Source organism: Pseudopipra pipra, chromosome 10 (assembly GCF_036250125.1).
Source record: "Pseudopipra pipra isolate bDixPip1 chromosome 10, bDixPip1.hap1, whole genome shotgun sequence".
In the NCBI taxonomy this organism is placed as follows: Eukaryota; Metazoa; Chordata; class Aves; order Passeriformes; family Pipridae; genus Pseudopipra; species Pseudopipra pipra.
In genome coordinates, this window is record NC_087558.1 from 12707956 (window position 1) to 12727249 (window position 19294).

The 19294-nt window shown below is 37.2% G+C and overlaps 1 protein-coding gene across 6 annotated transcripts in view; it reads right to left on the bottom strand.

Annotated features, from left to right (window-relative positions):
• ATP13A3 (ATPase 13A3) overlaps window positions 1-19294 on the bottom strand; it is a 52883-nt gene that overhangs the window by 18840 nt on the left and 14749 nt on the right. For all 6 annotated transcript variants that reach the window (XM_064666275.1, XM_064666272.1, XM_064666276.1 and 3 more), the window contains 11 exons: window positions 15369-15462; window positions 13297-13470; window positions 12363-12533; window positions 11978-12048; window positions 9273-9353; window positions 7441-7510; window positions 6454-6588; window positions 5575-5647; window positions 4708-4839; window positions 3536-3715; window positions 416-573 (listed from right to left, as the gene is read on the bottom strand). In XM_064666275.1, the coding sequence (XP_064522345.1) occupies window positions 416-573; window positions 3536-3715; window positions 4708-4839; window positions 5575-5647; window positions 6454-6588; window positions 7441-7510; window positions 9273-9353; window positions 11978-12048; window positions 12363-12533; window positions 13297-13470; window positions 15369-15419 (1296 nt within the window). In that variant the 5' untranslated portion in view covers window positions 15420-15462. The remainder of the gene's footprint in view (window positions 1-415; window positions 574-3535; window positions 3716-4707; window positions 4840-5574; window positions 5648-6453; window positions 6589-7440; window positions 7511-9272; window positions 9354-11977; window positions 12049-12362; window positions 12534-13296; window positions 13471-15368; window positions 15463-19294) is intronic.

A 19294-nucleotide genomic window follows, 5' to 3' on the forward strand; every position in this document is an offset into this window, starting at 1 on the left:
CTTTGAGAGGGGAACAAAAACCCAACAAACCAAAAAACTTACAGTTATCAGGTTACCAGTTACCAATTTCTTGACAAGGATTTTTTTGCTTGCAGCATGCTTTAGATGTGCTGTATCCTATTTCTTCCAACTAAATATCAGTCAGATGGCAATCTTACGTATAACAAAGATAAAAATCTAGTAGCTGGGTCAACAGAAATTGAGGTAAACTCAAGTTTCTCTGTAATATATACAAATTCTGCTTCTGTGATGCATTTTGTTCTCAGTAACCCTGTTTTTCTCATTCTATTGATACAAAATAAAGCAAAGAAATTTCCACTTAATCAAATTGTTTCTCAGCATCTGAAGTGTGTTGGAAGTCATAGTCAACCCTTTTCTAAAATAAGGCAGTTCTGGACCAGAAATTAAAACATACCTCATTTAAGATGCTATTGACAACTGTGTAAAGAAATCCAATGCCTGCCACCACCACCAGAGACAGAAGAAACAAATAGGCATCTCTGTAGAGCTTAAAATCAGTTGGCTTTGGATAAAGTATGGAACGAACAAGCTGTCCTTTAGCAGTACTAAAGCCTAGAAATAAAAAGCAGTTAGTTACTAAAAGTATAAACAACAGCAAAGCTATTCAAATACACTAAAAACCTCAATAAAACCCTTAAGCTACTAATTTCATTATGACTGTTTCTCAATATCCAGTAACAGATGTTTTGCAATACTGTAATTAAGGTGCTTCAAAAATGTACGTGCACATCATACTAAGTGCTTTTCTCCTATGGCAAGGACATGAGCTGATGCAAACAAACCCTTTTTCTGCAGCAGCAGTAAACCCTCACATGGTTTGGCATGGCAGAGTTTGTTGTACTGCATTTTGTCCCTCACAGTTGGTATATTTATTGTCTAATTAAGCCAGTTCTTGCAAAAAGAAAATGAAGTTATTTTTGGAGTCCAACATCACATACGTAAATGGAAAGTCGCTGTAATTTCCTTGACAGCCAGAATGAAAGATTCAGAAACAAACTGCAGTGCAGAGAGTCATCTTTTGGAGAAATCCACCTCTTGATCACATTTTGACACCTAAACTAGGTGACTACCCTTCTAAGGGTCTTACAGTCAAACAACCAATAGATACTCCAAGATCTTCCTTGAACCTTCGCCTCAACCTGTGAAGAAGCCAACGCCAGGGCCCAATTTTGTATGCCCGAAACATTCTCCATCTGCTTAGACTTCAAAGTCTATTATTACAACCTCAACATCAATGTCAGGTCTTCTGGCATTAGTGACAGCTACTCAGTCTGCAAGCCACCACAGCAAAGGCTGAGCCCTCCACCCCGATATGTGGCATACAAGATTCTAAGTAGAACTTAGATTCTACTAAGTTCTGCTGGAACTTAGTTGCCAGCAAAAAGCAAGGGAAAAACACTATCTTTTGTTCTGAAGGCTTGATTTGTAAGAACAAAGCATCTACTGCATCAGTCTTAAGGTGGATCAGCTCATTGCAAGAGGAACAAGGCATGAAGCCTCCAGGCTTTGAATTTGCTACCGCAGAACGCAAACCACAGGCCTGTTCAGAGAAGTTCAGCATGTCTGTATGTACTTAGTCATAAATGCTTTGTAATTTAATAGTACTCAACAAAAAAATAAGAACTACTTCTGATTTTTTTAATGGTTTTGCAGAAGGTTCTGTAGCCACATAGGCTACAACACATCAGGGTAAAACAGTAAAAGAAAAGAAAAATGTGGTGTCCTTGAGAACACATTGGACATACAGTGAACAATTCTGTTCTCTAAAACAAAATAACCAATTTTAAATTATTTACATTTTAAGCCACAATGACATACATACTAACATATTCATGAACTGAGTTTCAGAACGAAAAAAATGAATACATTTAGCTCATCAGTATTTTATGTGTATTTCAGCTGTAACATCAAACATGTCATGTTAAAGGCTTAACTTGAAGAGTACTGTGAGTACAGGCCCAGCAGATCCATCATATATCCTGGTTTATGACAAGATTAGGACTACATGCCTTTGCACACAAGCAGATGGAGTTCTGCTCTCCCAGAATTCTTTTAAGGACTACATTTTCTATTATCTTCAATTTGAGTCATCGCCCTCCCTCAGATAAAAGGATCTTTACTTGCATGTCACTATGCAAGGGTTACTTTTGTTCTTACTATCAAATATCTTAGGAACAAGAAGCTACAAGTGCTGTGACATCTATCCAGCTCTGTGGAGAGGGAAATTCCCTACTTACCTAAAAGCTGTCCCTGCAAACCAGACAGAAGAACAAAGGATTTTATATCACTTTGCTCCTCTCTCTATATACAGTCATAGCAGGAAAAGCATACTTGTCCATATGTAAAACCCGAACAAAGTCCACAGAGCTCAATTCATCCTGTTTACAACAGGAGCCAACTCACTGTCACAGGCAAAGAGCAGACTAAAAACATGACTTCAGATGTCAGGGGACTAGGACTCAGCATGTTGGAAGCAGCTACAATTCTCCTTGTAAGGGTTACAGACCATGGTATCAAACTTCAAAAACAAAGTGTTATCCTTCCTGCAGAGCAGAAGGAATACACCTCCAGCAGCTCAGTTCATTTCTGTTGCTGTTGGGGATCACCCAGCTGTACCTGCACTTCAGGCTGCGCTCATGAAATTTCTTATTTAAGAAACAAAACAAGTTGAGATGGACATTATTAAAGGGCAGATGTGTTCAAGGGAAGAGAAATATTTCTTTGAAAAAAAAGACTAATAAAAGCCCCTAGAAATATATCAATGAGTTCAGTGTAAAAAAAAAAATAATCAGAATATTTACTGCTAAAATAGACTAACAGAAGGTCAAGAAAAGACACCAGAGAAAGAAGAGGTTAATTAGGATGAAGTAATCTGGTGGAAAACTTGCTTTAAGTAGCAGTCTAGTCAACATTTTCTTCTATCCAATTCTATTGTATCTTGGATTGTAGCTGGCGTTCATTTATGTTGTACTAATTTTCTTAAGATGATCTTTGTAAAGCAGAATCCCACAACTGTGTTAGCCTGTGCAATTGTTTTTAATAAAACATCTGTATTATTTAACCCCAAATCCCTTACATATTAGTATGAATAAGCATTTCTGTAGACAGAGAGATGAAACTAATTTTTCTACACAAATGCCATGTGCTTTGACAAAACTGTGGGTAAAGAAGAACATTTGGCACTGTCGAAGACTCCACTAAAATCAGCTGTTCCCCACTACCCCCCAATCTAATGGTATGTCAAACCTTTTCCGCGTAGTTCAACCAACACACCACAGAAGACATCTAAAGGGCCTGAAAATGCATTCAAATACATTTTAAATTGATGAAGACTGATCCCTTTCTTGCTTGTCACTGATACTCTCCAGACCATCTAGTTCCATCACTGTTTTAAGACATTTATCAAATTATTTGGGGCATACTCCTTTATCCAAGCTTAGCAGTATCAGCCAGTTGACATACACCTACAAAAGGGAGTAGTACATTAACAAGTGACAAACTTAGCAATCAGTACCTGTTCTCACTACCAGAGCCTTGACCAACTCTCCAGTGTAGAACCGGGTTTGAATGACATTGGTTCCACAGAACAGAGTGTGCCGTTTGTGCACTTCAGGACTGTAGAGTTCATCTCCCATTGCTTTTGGATATTCTGAAGGATTCGGCAGATTAATCTTTGTGACAGGAACACTTTCACCTTAAATGGAAGAAGAGTCTCTAAGCAAGATCAAAGAAGGACATTTTATCCTTCACAACTACAAGTAACACAATATAATCTCACTTCGCCAGCACAGAGGCAGATTATGGGAGCAATCTTCCTTCCAGTATTTTATTAGGTAGTCTCTCACCTCTTAGCCTCAGCTCACCGGATTTCTTACCCAAATGCTATTTATTTAACTCTATTCCTTATTCATCAATACAGCTTTTGTGCCTCTTCAAATCACATAGGTGTAAAATACAGTTCATTGAAAGAAACAGGACAAGCTTCCTTATCTTGCTGAAAAGCATCACGGCATCTTTACTCAGAAAAATTAGAAGCTGAAGAAAATTACTCTCGGCTCCTTCGGTGACCAAGTGCACTCAAGCTAGGGCTGCAATCCATTTTTATCAGTTGCTAGCAGCAGCAAGAGGTTCAAGTATATTCAAAAAAATTGAACATGATAAAACACAATCTCTGAACTACAGTCCTCTAAAGGCTGTCAGTTTGGGCAGATTATCCTAGGAATAATACAAAGTCCATCCTACTCGCTGATGTGTTCTTCAAACACATCAGGTCCCTGGTTTCAGCGTATGCAGGCACAACTCGAGATAATGATTTGTGGTTTTAAATATAATTCTATTCACTACCCTCATTCTTGGAAGAAGCTAAAAAGTTTGGGCAAAAATTTTCTGAAGAAGCAATGCTGTAGAATTCAAACTGCACTGATTACATCAGGTGAAAAGGCAGGAAGGCAAACTATCACAAAGACATCTTTTCAATAAGAAACCATACTTGGACTGCCAAACAGCACCAGGTTGCTGTTGCAGATAAGCAGAACACAAGTATATACGTATTTAGGAGTATGTATAATTGCAAGAACAGACACATTTCAAGCAAAATAAACATATCCACTTCTGCTAGTACATACTGCAAGTAAAGCATGAACACAAGTATAAACTAATACATTTAGCCATGCAAGCTTACTTTACCTGTTAGCATACTTTCATTTACAATGCAAGTACCACTGAGAAGTACTGCATCACAGGGCATAATTGTCCCATTAGATGGAATCAACATGGTATCTCCAGGCACTAGGTCGGTGGAAAGGATTTCTTCTATTTCTGAGAATTAAAACGCAAAAAAGTTTACTTGAAAATAGCCACCATCTACAAAATCTGATAAAGATCCTCACAGCCAAGATCCAGGTGGTGACAATTAAGACTACATTTCATTAATGGCATGAAATGATTTTAAAAATATACAGAAAAAGCCATTGATAAGCCCAATTCCATCACAAACACGACTATAGTTCATCATAACAAATGAAAGGAATCAAGCTTGTACAAGAGATATTAACAATTAACTAGTGTCACTTCAGTAAAAAGACACGAGTCCAACACAAATGTATGTCTTACAAAGCAGTATCACACACCACAAACCAACCAACTTTAACTGCTGTGGTATCCAAATGAGCAGAAGTCCAGAAACTAACGTGCAGCCCTTGCTGGGTAATAAACTGTAATGGAGACCCAATGCATGCACATCTTTAAGTCAAGAAAAAAACTACAATGAAAGTTGTTACGTAAGTGGAATGGTAGAGAACGAGAAACAGGAAGAGGACAAGCACCTAATCTAGAACAAACCTGATGCTCACTAAAAATACCATCCAGAAGGCTAATCCCAAACAGATTATGCTATCTACATTCCACTCTGCAACTTCTCCTTTTCCCATGCAATTTTGCTAAGAAACTCATGCATTTCAATCTGGTCAAAGAAAGAACAGATGCACGCTCACTTTACACTCACACTTTATGAACAACTTAAATTCAACCTTTCAAACCACCCGTGAAATTTACCTTGGTTTCCTCTGCAGACAGAAACCCTTACAATGCTGTGAGCTGCTACCATGTCATGTAACATAACATATTGCTGCAAAGGGAAGAAAAGATTGTTATTGAAAAGCATAGCTTGTCGTCTTCTTCTTCTAAATGTACATTCTAGCTCTACAAGTAGAAGCGATGAGATTCTGTAATAACATTCTTTAACAACAAAATGTTACTCAAAACATTCTCTTGAACATAATTTAGAAAACTTATGGGCAAATAAAATTTGAGTGCATCAACCTGTACAGGCTCCTACTTCAAACAGCACTCTGGAAGCAAATATATGCTGTCATGCAAAATGTTATAAAAACATTTGGTCATTCACATACAAAAGAGAAAGCTGCAGTAGTTGTATGAACTTGAATTAAGGTAAGAGGGCTTTTTTCCCCCCTCTGGTCTGAATTCAGAGATTGCAGTTTAAGGATGATTACTACTTTGATTTCCATCAGCTACAGCTAAGTCTACAAAGAAAACTGAATGACCAATTTAACACATCCACACGTTACAGCGGTGCTCAGCTCTGTTGGGCTTTTTCAAACAGAAGCAAACAATGCAAGACAGAATCCTCTGTCAAATACAATTTAGTACATAAACTTGTGTCCAGGTTTTATTTAAGTAGGGTGGTGTTTCTGTTACCTGAGGCCAACCTGCTGATTCATCACCATGAAAAGTTAGCAACACTCTCAAAGAAAACTGTAAATCCAAATTCTTTCAGCTCAAAAAGGGAAAACGTGTAACAATATTCTACCTGTATAACTCTGAAAAATTCTTTAAGATTTGTAGGCAATTTCACAGTAAAATAAGGAAATCAGTAAAAATCCAAAAAGATGCATCTTTCTTCTTTGAACTTACCTTTCTAATGGTGTAGAGTGAGCTAACAATGGATATTACAGACATGATCACAATTGCTAATGCATAGTAGTGATACTCATCAGTGATCCACAATATCACACTGAACAACTGGAAAATGTAAAAAGGGTTGAGAACCTAGAAGAGTGACAGAACACTGAAGTTATACCAAAAGATCACATGGGTTCTCCATCAGAAGAAAGTCAGAATTATCATCCTCCATGAAGCAGACAAACATTTCAATTCTTTATACATAATTTTTGTCTGTTCTGCCAAGCTGATCCCACTTTTCCACTACTTCCTTGACCTCTTGAAAGCACAGTTCTCACTAAAATAATACACACAAATGCAGATTTTGAAGACTGTATGCATTTTCCCCTACACTTCAAAGCAAAATGACAGGAACACCTGATGCACTTTCAGTGATAATTCTTAAATGAATTGAGATGTTATTTTCTATTTCTTATTCATGAATGCACTGATACCTCAAGTTCTTACTCTGTTATTTCAGGTTGGAGAGTTTCTTTGTTCAAAATTCTATTGTGCATTATTACAGCACATAGATAACAAGCCAGTTATTCAAATCCACCTAATACAAAGACAATGGAACCAATCCAACAGAAGTATAAACAACACCACATATGTTGTAATATATGATACCTGGGCTCCTCATGGAGAACACTGTCATTTAATGTCTTAAATTAACTAAAAAAATTAAATAAGGTGCTGACCCTTTCCAAGAATTCTGACACGTTTTCTAATGTCCTTGCTAAGGCATCAGGTTGTGAACTCTGAAGAGTTTACAGCTAAGGTCTCTTAGAGCCTCAGCTCAAAGGAGGGATGAAGAGCTCAATAAAAATCATCCATATAATTTTGCTCTACAGTGCTGGGCTCTGAGGAAAGGTTTCCAATAGTCAATAGTCACTGCACTTACAGTAACTTTTCAATGATATAGTTCTTTTCTTTAATTTGTTAAAGAAAAGATCTTACCTCCTTAACCAGAAGCTTAAAAATGGAAGGCACTTTCACAGCAATTTCATTTATTCCATAGAATGCTTTTCTGTATTAAAAAAGAAAAATAGAAAAAAAAAGGTGAGATTTTTATTAGGAGTCTTACTGATGTGAAAGTAATTCCACTAATATGGGAAAGTATAACATATTGCTAAATCTGTGGCACCTTTAATGTATCATATTGTTTCAAAAGGTGTTTATCAGAAAACATTCACACAGTGAGACGTTCCAATACAAAGATAATTATTTTATACTTCAATTTAAGCTGTAACTTAATTCTAGGTTCTTTCATAACAAGACTTTCCTGTAAGCTGTGTATAGGTCCAATGTTATTAAATATGTCATTCTGAAAGCCAGTGTGTGATTCTCATTAAACTAAGCTCAAACGAGTGCTATCTCTTACCCTACAGTTAGACACAGTTTTCAAGGTCCTGTATCTTACTTTTATTCTTAGAATGAAGAAAGGCAAATCATGAAAGGAGGAGCAAGAAACTAAGCACTGATGGGATCCAAGATGGTTAAATCTCAGTGATGTGAAAAAGCCCTTAAAATATGATCTTAGGGGAAAGGCTTTTACTGTAGCAAAAGACACAAACTGCCAGAAAATGAAATGATGAGCAAGCAGATGCTTCCATATTTTAACCTCCAAGAAGGTCTCATTTGCAAAAAAATCAGCCAGGAATGCAACAGAACCCAAACTATTCTAGTTGTGGTAGCGTATCGATGAATTAGAATACTAACAATAAATATCACAACATACAATCCAGCTTGCTGTTCACAATTAAGAACTAAGAAATCCCTGAACTACATGCCATTAAATTACATTTTAAGACCTTTCTTCTAGACTAGGTTCTTCTCTGCCTATGCACTTCATCTGCGTTACTTGACAGGCATATTTACACCATTAGTCTAAAGCAGCATATTAAAACAGTAATTCTTTTCCCCCAAGTTATTTCTTGACAATCATAATTTAAAGAAAAAGTGGAAAATGCATTTAGCTCCAACCAACCAGAGACAGAGCCATGTAAGCTATGGGACACACTTCAAAGTCCTAAGACCTGGGAAGCTTCAGCCTGCTCTTCCTAATAATCAGGAATTAGTTGCAGTTGAGGCCAGGTTTGCTACTTCCTGGCATCCGATAATCCTTATTAGCCATCTAGCACACCATCCCCTATTTCACAATGACCACTAGAAGAAACCAAGCAGCAGCAGAGTGATCTTGCTCAGCTTTCCCTTCAAGCTGTCAACAATCTGCAGCTTGAGGCAAGCAAGAACCTTTCCAGCTAAACAACTCCTGATGGACTTTTCCACTGGGCATCAGTCTGTTTGCCCCTGAACCCATACACACCCTTCAACAATGACAGTATGTTGTGGTAACATTTATGCTGCTTAAAGGTGAGTTATGTGGAAAAAATAACTACATTGTTTTATATCAACTGCCAAATTTCACTGTACACCTGTCAAAGTGGTTGAAAACAGAATGTTAGCTAATCTTTTTGTACCATCATCCCATTTCAAAATGTTAAGCACTAAATAAAATTTCAGAAATATATTCTGAATTACTTTAATCAATCCAATTCCCATGGTCAGTGTTGCTTGAGAAAAGTAAGTCAATGTAATATCAGAGTCTAGTTCCTACTTAATCTACAGGTAAGAAAAACAATGATTTCATACTTATAACAGCCTTCTTTGAAGAAGTGTAGCAGCCCATCTGCAAACACTGCTCACTCTATTGCCTTCTAGTCTTGTTAGTACTCTGAGCACACGTAATGGAACAAAAACAATTCTTAGCTCAAATACTGTAATATTACCTGTAATCATGCATTTCCTTTGTCAGTCCTGTGCTGTGTTCATTGTGAATTGCAGAGCAGAATGTAGACTCATCTAGACCTCTGAGTAAAGGAAAAAGTCAATGAGTTATTTAAGAAACCTGATATTTATAAGTAAGTCTTCAGTAACTCAAAAGAGTTAGGTCTTTGCCAAGAGGTGGACTGTATTATAAAACAACCAAGTCTACGTTTTAAGCTGGTTTTGTCAGAACTGCAGTTACCAATGAAACATTATCAGCAGATTTTTTGTTGGCATGTCTTACTCTGTAGGATAGTCATACCTATTTCAAGCAAAAATGAGACACACTTAAAAAAATGAAGTAAAATACTTGCATAACTAGTACTCAAAGACCTCTAAAAAGTGAGCAATCAATATGCATTAGTATTTCTTTAAATTATCTTCATTTGATTCTAAGCAGTAATGGAAGTATTTTAGAAATAATTATTAGTCAATTTATTAAATAAATCTGTACCACAGCTACTTTGCAGCATCTTGCTATCAAAATGCTGTCCATGACCAGGAAAAGTACAGTCTACATTTTCAGTTCTTTCTTAACACCAGAAGACTCATCTTCACAGGACTTTTCTACATGCTGTGAAAGCGAATGCTGTACTTTAGAAGATCTGCAGATAAGCAAGCACATCTGAAACATCATTATGTTTGCACTTATGGGATCATTTTAACTACCAAACTCAGTAAATCAGACAGTATCATGCCCAATATCCAGCCATTTTCTCATGGACATACTTTGGATGCACAGGAAAATATTACCTTCTAGCAGAATGTTCTCTGCTTTTTACAGTACTGGTACAGACTGAATTCCCAGGGCATTAAAAAAAAAGAAATCCCTGTGTGCACACAGTTTATTACATAAAGCACTCATCAACCCACTCAGAGACTCAGTTGACACTAGCTAAAACAAAACAGACATCCAAGGTCAGAGTTGCATCCTCTTTGGCTGTGTGACCAAGTCTGATTTAGTTTAAGAACAATTACACTTGCATTTCCTGTGTTTAAAACAGTGATCTTAATATGATGGTAATATAAAAACAATTATATGAAACTCAAGCTCTCATAACTGAATTAGTTGCCCAAGAAATCTTAATTTGCCTCCCTTCTGTGTTGTGCTACATCTTTCATTATGTAATCAAACTGTTCTGTCCCTGGGTACTTGTATAAGCAGCTGCAGAGAGTGAATCCTCTCCATGATGCAGGACTGTGCTTAGATCACAAGTACAAGTGTGTTGCCTGCCTTACAGATTTTACTTTAAAGGCTTTTGTCTCATATACTCTCTCTTCTCAAGTATTAACTTGATTCTCTACCATGTTATTAGGTAATACCAACTCTTGGTTTATACAAATAAACTGAAGAGCAGAATAGGAAAATGTATCTTGGCAAAGGATAAATTTTTAAGACTTCTTTTCAGATTATTTATCATTCATAAGCTCAGCTATTATTTTGCATGTGGTATCCAGTACTTCACTAAATGACCATTCACTTTAGAGAAAAGTTGTAGGAAACTGGCACTTTTATCTGACCTTGTGAAAAAGTGATTTAGTGCTCTAACAATATCCAGAGTGTCTCAGATCCAGCTCTTTCTCCTCTTTATTATTCAATAGCTAAATAACGATGTCCAGCTCAGCTACTGTACCTGACTAAACAAGTGGTCAGGCTCAGCCATGGCTAATACATCAAACAAATGAAAGTTTGGCTTATCAGCAAGAATGTGATTGAATAAATGCTCACATAACTTCACAGGCATATCTGAGATTTTTTTCCGGGGCTTATAAATTGACTGAGTTATCACAAGAACATCAAAAGGCACAGTCAAACAGCCAACAAATGCCAAGTTTCAAGTCAGTGCTTTAATGCTAAGGAACAATATTTTTTTCTAAACACATGGAGTCATATGATTTTTTTCCAATACCTGTTCTTAACAGACAAGTAAAGTTTCTTAATCTCATCTGTGGGAAATGTTCCCTTTGAATAGTTTAATTTAGGAACACTATAGGCATGAAAACAGGACTTTGTAATGCAAAATGACAAGTGTCACTACCTGCACCACTGTAATTCATGGGAACCTTAACATAAAAAATGCATACAAAGCTTTTAACTATTTACACATGAACTGAGACATTTCCACCCTCCTAGAGGAGGATTGCTCAGTTTTGTAAATGCTTGTATTATGATCATTTCTTTAAATTGTTTTAATTGCTGATAACTTTCCATTTCATTTGCAGCAGACCTACACCAAGATGAGCAACAACATATTTGGTGAATTCCCCTTCTCCCTTTGGGTCCAGCTCAGCAGCAACACAAAAAATGTAATTTTTTTTTGTAATGTAATTTTCAGAAGCAAACTTTTTGAGAGTTTATAGAAGTACAACTACTACTACTATAAACAGGTGCTCTGATTTTCAAATAGCACTCCAAGAACAGGCAAAAAGCCTGCAGAGGCATGCAGCCTGTCACCCTGCAGGAATCATGCTTGATCAAGGCAGATCAAACGAACACCTTTCTTCCAAACTCACACCGACTTAAAATCTCCCTGTGCTCACTCTGGTTCAGACAAAGATTCAGTGACCTAAAACAGCTGCTCAGAATATGACACCAATTTTCAGCATGTTCTATTGTACCTTTTAAAAAATGTTTGAAGCACAACACAAAAGCAAAAAGTATTCTTACCGTACAACATCAAAATTTTGAACTGAATCATTCCAAAAATACTTCACACTGTGATGCGTGAAATAACGAATCTGCAAAGGCAACAGACACAGATATTAAACTGGCACCACTTAACACCTCTCTTCTGACTGACTTTATTCTGGGCAGAGACAGTAAGTGAATGTAGAAAAGCTTCACTGAAAAGCAAATACTTTTCTTTCAACATAATCTTTCAAGCATTCCAGAGTTTCCAGTAAAAGGTTATTGAGAAGATTTGTGTTCCACCCAAAGAATGAGTTAGCCTTCTAGACAAAAGTAGGAGCTCACGTGTGCTGTACTGTGTTTACTCTCAGCAGTACTTGAGACACTCGATAATTAGCAAGCACAGTATTGCAGGTGTACTTACAGGCAAATATTTTTTCAAATCGTTTTTATTCTCTTCTGCAGCAGATTCACAGAAATGAACAGCATGGCCATTTGAAACCTTGTGTACTATAGGGTTAGGATTCTGTAAAGGATTGGCTCCCAAAGAAGGCATAACGCGAACCTTTGCACAAAACCATATCTTGAATTCATCCTTAAAAAGAGGGGGGAAATGAGTTAGTTGAAACAGCATTTAAACAGCATTTTACTACAACAGCTGTAGCAAAATGTGTCAACTGCAGACAAAAGATTAGCAGAGCCCACCCATAATTACAGAACATATCCCCAGTATCAGCTACCTTAAGAACAATTTTCTTTCCACAATTCTAAAAGCATATTTTTTGCAACAAAAGATCTCTTTTTGTAAGCAATGAGTCTTGGTACCTGAAGGTTGACATATTCGGGCCTTCACAATTACTCTGTAGTAGGAGGAACTATGAGATTGCTGCACCCACCCCACACCTTCTGATAACTGAGGACTAAACACAAGATCATAACCAGGGACTACACATAGCAATTGTGCAGGGAAAAAAATGTCTTGAAATCAAACCACACTGGGGTCAACAGTTACACCTTATTTCAACAAATATATCTTTGCTGAACAAGGGAGGGGAAACCTGCAAACCACATTATCAGCTTATATGAAAAAGGTATCTGTTCTGTAACTTTTGATGACAACAGCATTCATGTATTTAATTCTTAAAATGGAAAGCTAAAGACTTTCTTTGTGCTATGTCAGCTGCAAACAGCTGTCAGTCTTCCCATACAGGCAGCAAACCTACATACAGCACCAAGGAGCAACAATTCTGCCCTGCTGTAAAACACAACCATGTCTACACTGCAGGCAAGGATTTGTGTATTCCAGCAAGCAGGAAGAGGGATGCCAAAGAACTGCAAACCAGGAGAAGCAGACTTACAGTTGTTCTCAGCAGAACCACTTCACAGTCCTTGAGCGTAGTCCTTTTGCACGTTGCTTTCACACGCCACTGAGGCATCCAGTAGAGGAGGAGGAGGAGAAATCCACCAGAACAGATCACTCCTACAGTAACTAGCACCAACTTCCAGCGACATAGATCATAGCCATAGATCTCCTGCATGGAAGCAGAAACAAGTAACAATGACCCTCTTAACTACTCTGGCTCGGGATGCCAACACTAATTTTTCATAGCATGCAGTGTTTAAAGAAAATCAAATTTCAAAGCCATTTTCTCTTCTTGCTTTTCTGGGGGAAGGAAAGATTTAAAAACATTTAGTACATGATGGAGTGGCAGCAAAAAGGAACACTGTTTTGCTGGGTTAAAAATACAAACATCAGTAAAAGCCTGACAGAGGCAGATCACCCACACTGTGCAAAACATTTCACTGCGGGACCTGGCTCCTCTGCACTGTTCCCTAAGGACTGAGGCTGCAACACAACCTGCCTTAACTCTCAGTGAACGACATGTTTGACTATGACACAGCACAGGTCACTAAGCATTTAAGAGCAAAAGCATGTGGTTTTGTCAAATGCTGATTTTACAACATTAGCATTTGATTAGCTATCATATACACTTTTTAATTACTGCTGCAGGCTGAATTTCATACTTTCTAAACAAACCTGTAAATACATTTATCAAACACTATTTTTAGTGGTTTATTTTGCCTACCATTTAACAAGAAATGCTACATTATAAACTGCAAGTCACACTCAAAGGTTCTGTAACTTTCACCAGCTACAAAAATCCTCTTCTCCCACTAAAAAAACTCAAAGTATTCAGTGTGCAAGCACCAACTTAACTTGATGACAGCCAGGAAAAGAAAATAATTTAGTGACTTACTGGATGCTGTGTTACATTCCTGAGTTTCACATTACATCATTAGATTATATTTCCTGCTGTAAAAGGGCAATGAAGTTTCCCATTGAGTCCCACCCATTGTTCACACTGACATCAACTTTTTTGCAAATTTTTTTTTTACTTTTCATTAAACAGTATTAGAAGTTGTTTAAACTCCTTCCCTAACAAAAGGCTTTTCAAAAAATTTGTTTTGCCACCTTCTCAGCTGACAAAAAAGCAGAGAGAAACCCCATTCTCTGTTACCCCCAAAACAATTCTTAGCAATAAAAATAGGAGGGTGAAAGACAGTGGGAGAAGTTAATGCCTCTTTTTAGAGCAAAATTAAATTATTTCCTCCAAAAAGCAATTATTTGAGTGATCAGGCCATAAGCATCTCCTGTTTACGATGTATTTGCCTACTCTCTGTATTAGAGCTGTCTGGTGAAGAGCAGCTTTTCCCAGCTGTGTGCACAAGGATGGAATAAAGACTCTAATTCACAGAAACCTATCATTTCTTAAAAAAAAAAAAAAAATAATCCCTATATACTCAAATGGACTAGAAATTTAAAAGTCAGCTTCTGGTATTTTCCTGTCAAAGCCTATTGCTGCATCTTCCAGGACAAACGGTAAGAGGTATCACCGCTCCAGTAGGAAGCAAAGTTTACATGCTACCAAATACCCACAAAAGTTCTTGTCAGGTGCTCAGAAGTGGGTCTTATCTGCATAATTAAAAATATGCAAGAGTATGCAAAGTACAGTCATGTTATGAAGCATTAGCCTGTTTTAAATGATAAGAAAAAAGCTCCAGGATTTGGAGATTAAAAAAACAAACAAACAAACAAAACCAACCAACCACCACCAAAAAACCCCACGACCCACTTCTTTTCCATTTTCATTTTAAAGAAGAAATGTTAAGTACCAAAATGTGTTATCTATTGGACTAGTGACCTCAACCAGCATCCAAAACCTTTGCAAAGCCTTTCAACAAAAACCTGTCCTATCCTAAGACTAGATTTCTTAATAACAAAAAATATTATCACAGATAACCTTATAAAATTGATAAATTATTTATACTGAGACAGTCCATTTCCTGATGTAATATGCCCACTTTAGACAGAAAACTCTGAAAATGCGTTTCTTTCATTGTATAAAAATAGATGTACAGAATTCATTACCATCTCATCTTCCTCTGCTTTATTGACATATTTCTTTTCTTCTTTCTCCATGTTTAGTATGATATGGAACTTCTCAACTTGAGATATGGAAGACCTTCAACAACAAAAGAATTAAAAATTGATGCAACATCACTGATTTTATTCCTAAGTTTGAGGTTGTTTCAAGTTAACTTTCTGTAAGTGCATACACATATATAAAACACTGCCAAATATTAATACAGATCTTAAATTTGCACTGTTACTAGTTTCCAGAAGTAATGATCCAAGAAGCTCTATAAAGCTTTAAAATTGAACACAGGATGAATATAAGTGAAATACTGCAGAAACAGCAGGCTTGGAAATAGGGGGAGGAAGCTTGTATCAATTTCACTAACATTCTACACGTAGTAAGCAGTTTTTGGTACATTCTACAAGCTTCATGAGGGAAATGTAAATTAAACTTGTAAAAAAAATCTTAAAAGTAGGTCAATATTACACATTTATATCACTCTATATGTAATAGCACCAATCAGATGCTTTCAGAAGCTGGGCTATCCTTCGAGAGGAAAGGTACTGTACCCCTGAGATGTGCATTTCTCATCCGAGCAGAAAAATAGGTACGTGCTAAAAAAGGTTTGGTCCCCAGCTTAGTATTTCTAAATCAGGACATGCTCAATGGTCAGTCTTTCCCCTTCTTTCAGTATTCAATTTGTATCAAAAGGTTCATTTCTCTTTGTAAATCTCTCACAGTTGCTGATCTTGAGGTGCTTTGAGGACAGATTATAATCACAAGTTTCATGAATAGGGAAAGATATGAAAAAATATGAAGCTGTCTACAAGAAGAATATAGGCCACAGAGATCCTTATTGCAATAGGGGAAAACTACAAAGGCTACACCATACTGTGAGGCTCATCACAATTTTCAGCATCACATAAACAAGTAAAATCAAAAGTACCATGTCAAAAAGGTACATTTTTGAAATTAAAACTGCATCTAACCTTCATTTGGGCACCCCTGTCCTGATAATTGTGTACAATGTCTAATTAATGCACCCATATCATATTTCCACAGGACCAACTACCACAGTTAAAACCACTGAACAGCCAGTGCTCACCTGCCAAGACACGGATTAACTATAATTCTCTACACTGACATGGTACAGCCTTTGATTTTATTTACTGCACTTACATAAATCTCTCAGAAAACAGCACTTATTATCACAGCATGTAACCAGTCCTCAAGTATTAAGTCATAGCACAAGTAGTTATTGTAATTGTGCTTTTTCAGGCTGTTATTAGTATTAGGTAGCACAACCATTACCAACTTATTTGCTGTCGTTAACTCCCCAACATTTTCACAAACCAAATCACCAGACTCCAAGTCAGGTCTCCTCAACTCCAGCCCTCAGATCCACGCACTTACGTTCATCAGCAGTGCCAACTTCAAGGGGTCCTTCCTCCCAACTCCTGCAGTTTATCAACATCATCACATCCTCACGTGTTTTCTGCAACCTACCACCTCCTTTCCAGTTAACCCTACAAATGAAGCAGGAACCCAACAGAAAAGGTTTCTTTCGCTGCCCAAATCTAGGTCTCCTCAGAAATCCACTCCCACTGTTGAATAAGGTCCTAGTAGAAGAAACACACGCTCAAAGCAGAGAAGTGCATCACGACACAGAGCTCAGTCTCAGGTGAGAAGCAGCTCAGCACTTCATAAATTGAGTGCTTGATACAGTTGGCATTTTGTTCTGAATGGAAGGAAGCTAACTTGGCAACAACTGTCTCGTTTGATAGAAACACCAGCTCACTTGTTTCTTGCCTTATTAAACTGAAAATTTTCTATTGCTATTCCAACAGTAATCTATAATCTTACTGCAGATTTATTTGGAAATTAAACCACACAAGTCATGCAAATTCTAAACCACACTTTTGCTTAAATTGCCCCTTTTCTTCACTAAGCAGCTTTTTATTCTGGGAAAGATATAGGTATATATGAAACCAGTTAAAAATCTGTCCTAAATCTACACGGGATTGCTAAGAAAGCTCCTGAGGACAATCTTTGAATTAATCACATAAAAAAATTTTATGTACACCATAAAATCACATTTTCAATCAAGAAGTCACGCAGCCAAAAAAAGTTCTGTGTATTTACAGAATTATACTTCTAATAGAGTTCATAGTTCCAGAAGAGAATTATTAGATTAATCATACTTGAACTAATGTGCTCTTAAACAAACATGCACTTTCCCCCTATAATATATGGTAACACCAAAAACAATGCCTGCAGGCAACACTCCAACTTGACAGACACACCGAGCAACAACTTGATACAGGAAAGCACCAGTGAGCAAAATATCTGCAAACAGATTTCAGATCAATTGATCTCAACTGGAATTTCCATATGGCCAACACATCAGCACAGGCACATTATGGAACACCACGGCAGCACAAGAGAGAAGTGCAGTTGCCTTCATTTGGGGCTGTTCCAGTACAATGAAGGAGCATCAAGTTGTGGGTCTGAAGAAGCACAAGGGGAAATCTCAGCACTGAGAACACCAGCAATAATTCCTGTGATTCAATGAGTTCTATGAACACCTGGGTAGAATCAAACAGGGAATCCATGAGGAGCATTAGGAGGCTATTTCTGACTCGCATCATTAGCTCCATCTGCATTATTTTATACTCATCTACTGAGCAACCTTCAACTAACACACACATTCTCAACATTGCACATACTGCCAGTAATTTTCCAAATTAAACTCAGATTCTAATCTTTATATGTAGAAAACATTAGAGATATTTTCTTAGTTGATGGGTCATGAAAATAATTTCCACAACGAAGAACAGCACTCTTTCTCCAATTGTATCCCTTCCAGCACACCATCAGCACAAGCTCATCATCAAGAGTTCAAACAGGTAACTGCTTTGTTTGTCTCTCACTGCCCTGCTGAAAATTGGGGTTGAACACCACCACAGGGACTCCACAGGGCTGCCCTCCTTTGGTGACTTCAGGCTGAAGGAATGTCACCAATTCAGAAAAGACTTCAGCAATCTGCTTCTTATCTTTACTTTCTTCTATAATATGGGGGAAAAATTAAACATTTAAATCTTTAATCAACGATTTAAATATGAGCCTTGGACTTTTCAGACCATGACAGAGTATGATATTTTACTAGTACTCAAATTGAAGTGAGGTTGAAATCCACTTGCAATAAGCAACATGGACATAGGAATATCCAAATATAATGTGTCTCTGATGCACAGTATACACTGCTGCTCAATTTCTCTCCAGTCCAAGTTCCCTGGAGTGAATAGCTGGAGAAATCCTCTCCCCCTTTAACAAACTGAAAATAGAAACCTTTAAAAAAGAGGGGCTAAAACCAATGGAAATGGTGAAAGTTACTGTCACTCCATTCACATAATTTTTACTTATGGAGCTATTGTATAGCTAAGCATACTCGAGAGACAGAGATAGGAAATATCAAAAATGTTTGTAAAAGAAATGCTGCTTGCCACCAAGATCAAGAGAATGAAATCATTTCTAACGTTTTAGAACAACTTAGGGACTTATATAAATTTAACATATGGTCTAGAGATCAGGTGAACAGTGTCTGAACTGCAAGTACTTCTAAGAGCATACATTTGAGTCACAAGCTTAAGCAGTAAATCTGCAACTTTGCAAAATACAGTACATCAAAACGAAGTTAAACAGCATTTCCTATTTGTCTCCATCCTAAAGAGTATGAAGCTGTGAGTAGGACAGCATCTGCAGCTTCAGATTTGATACTATTTTGGAGCTAAAGTAAATCACAAATTGGACCACTGAAGAAATTACAGCAGTGTACAGAGCCTAAAACTAAATGCATCCCCTAGAGTGAAGAAAATGGTGCACCTTTTCTGAATTACTACACCAATAGGTATTTGTTGTTCTATCCTGACTAAACAAC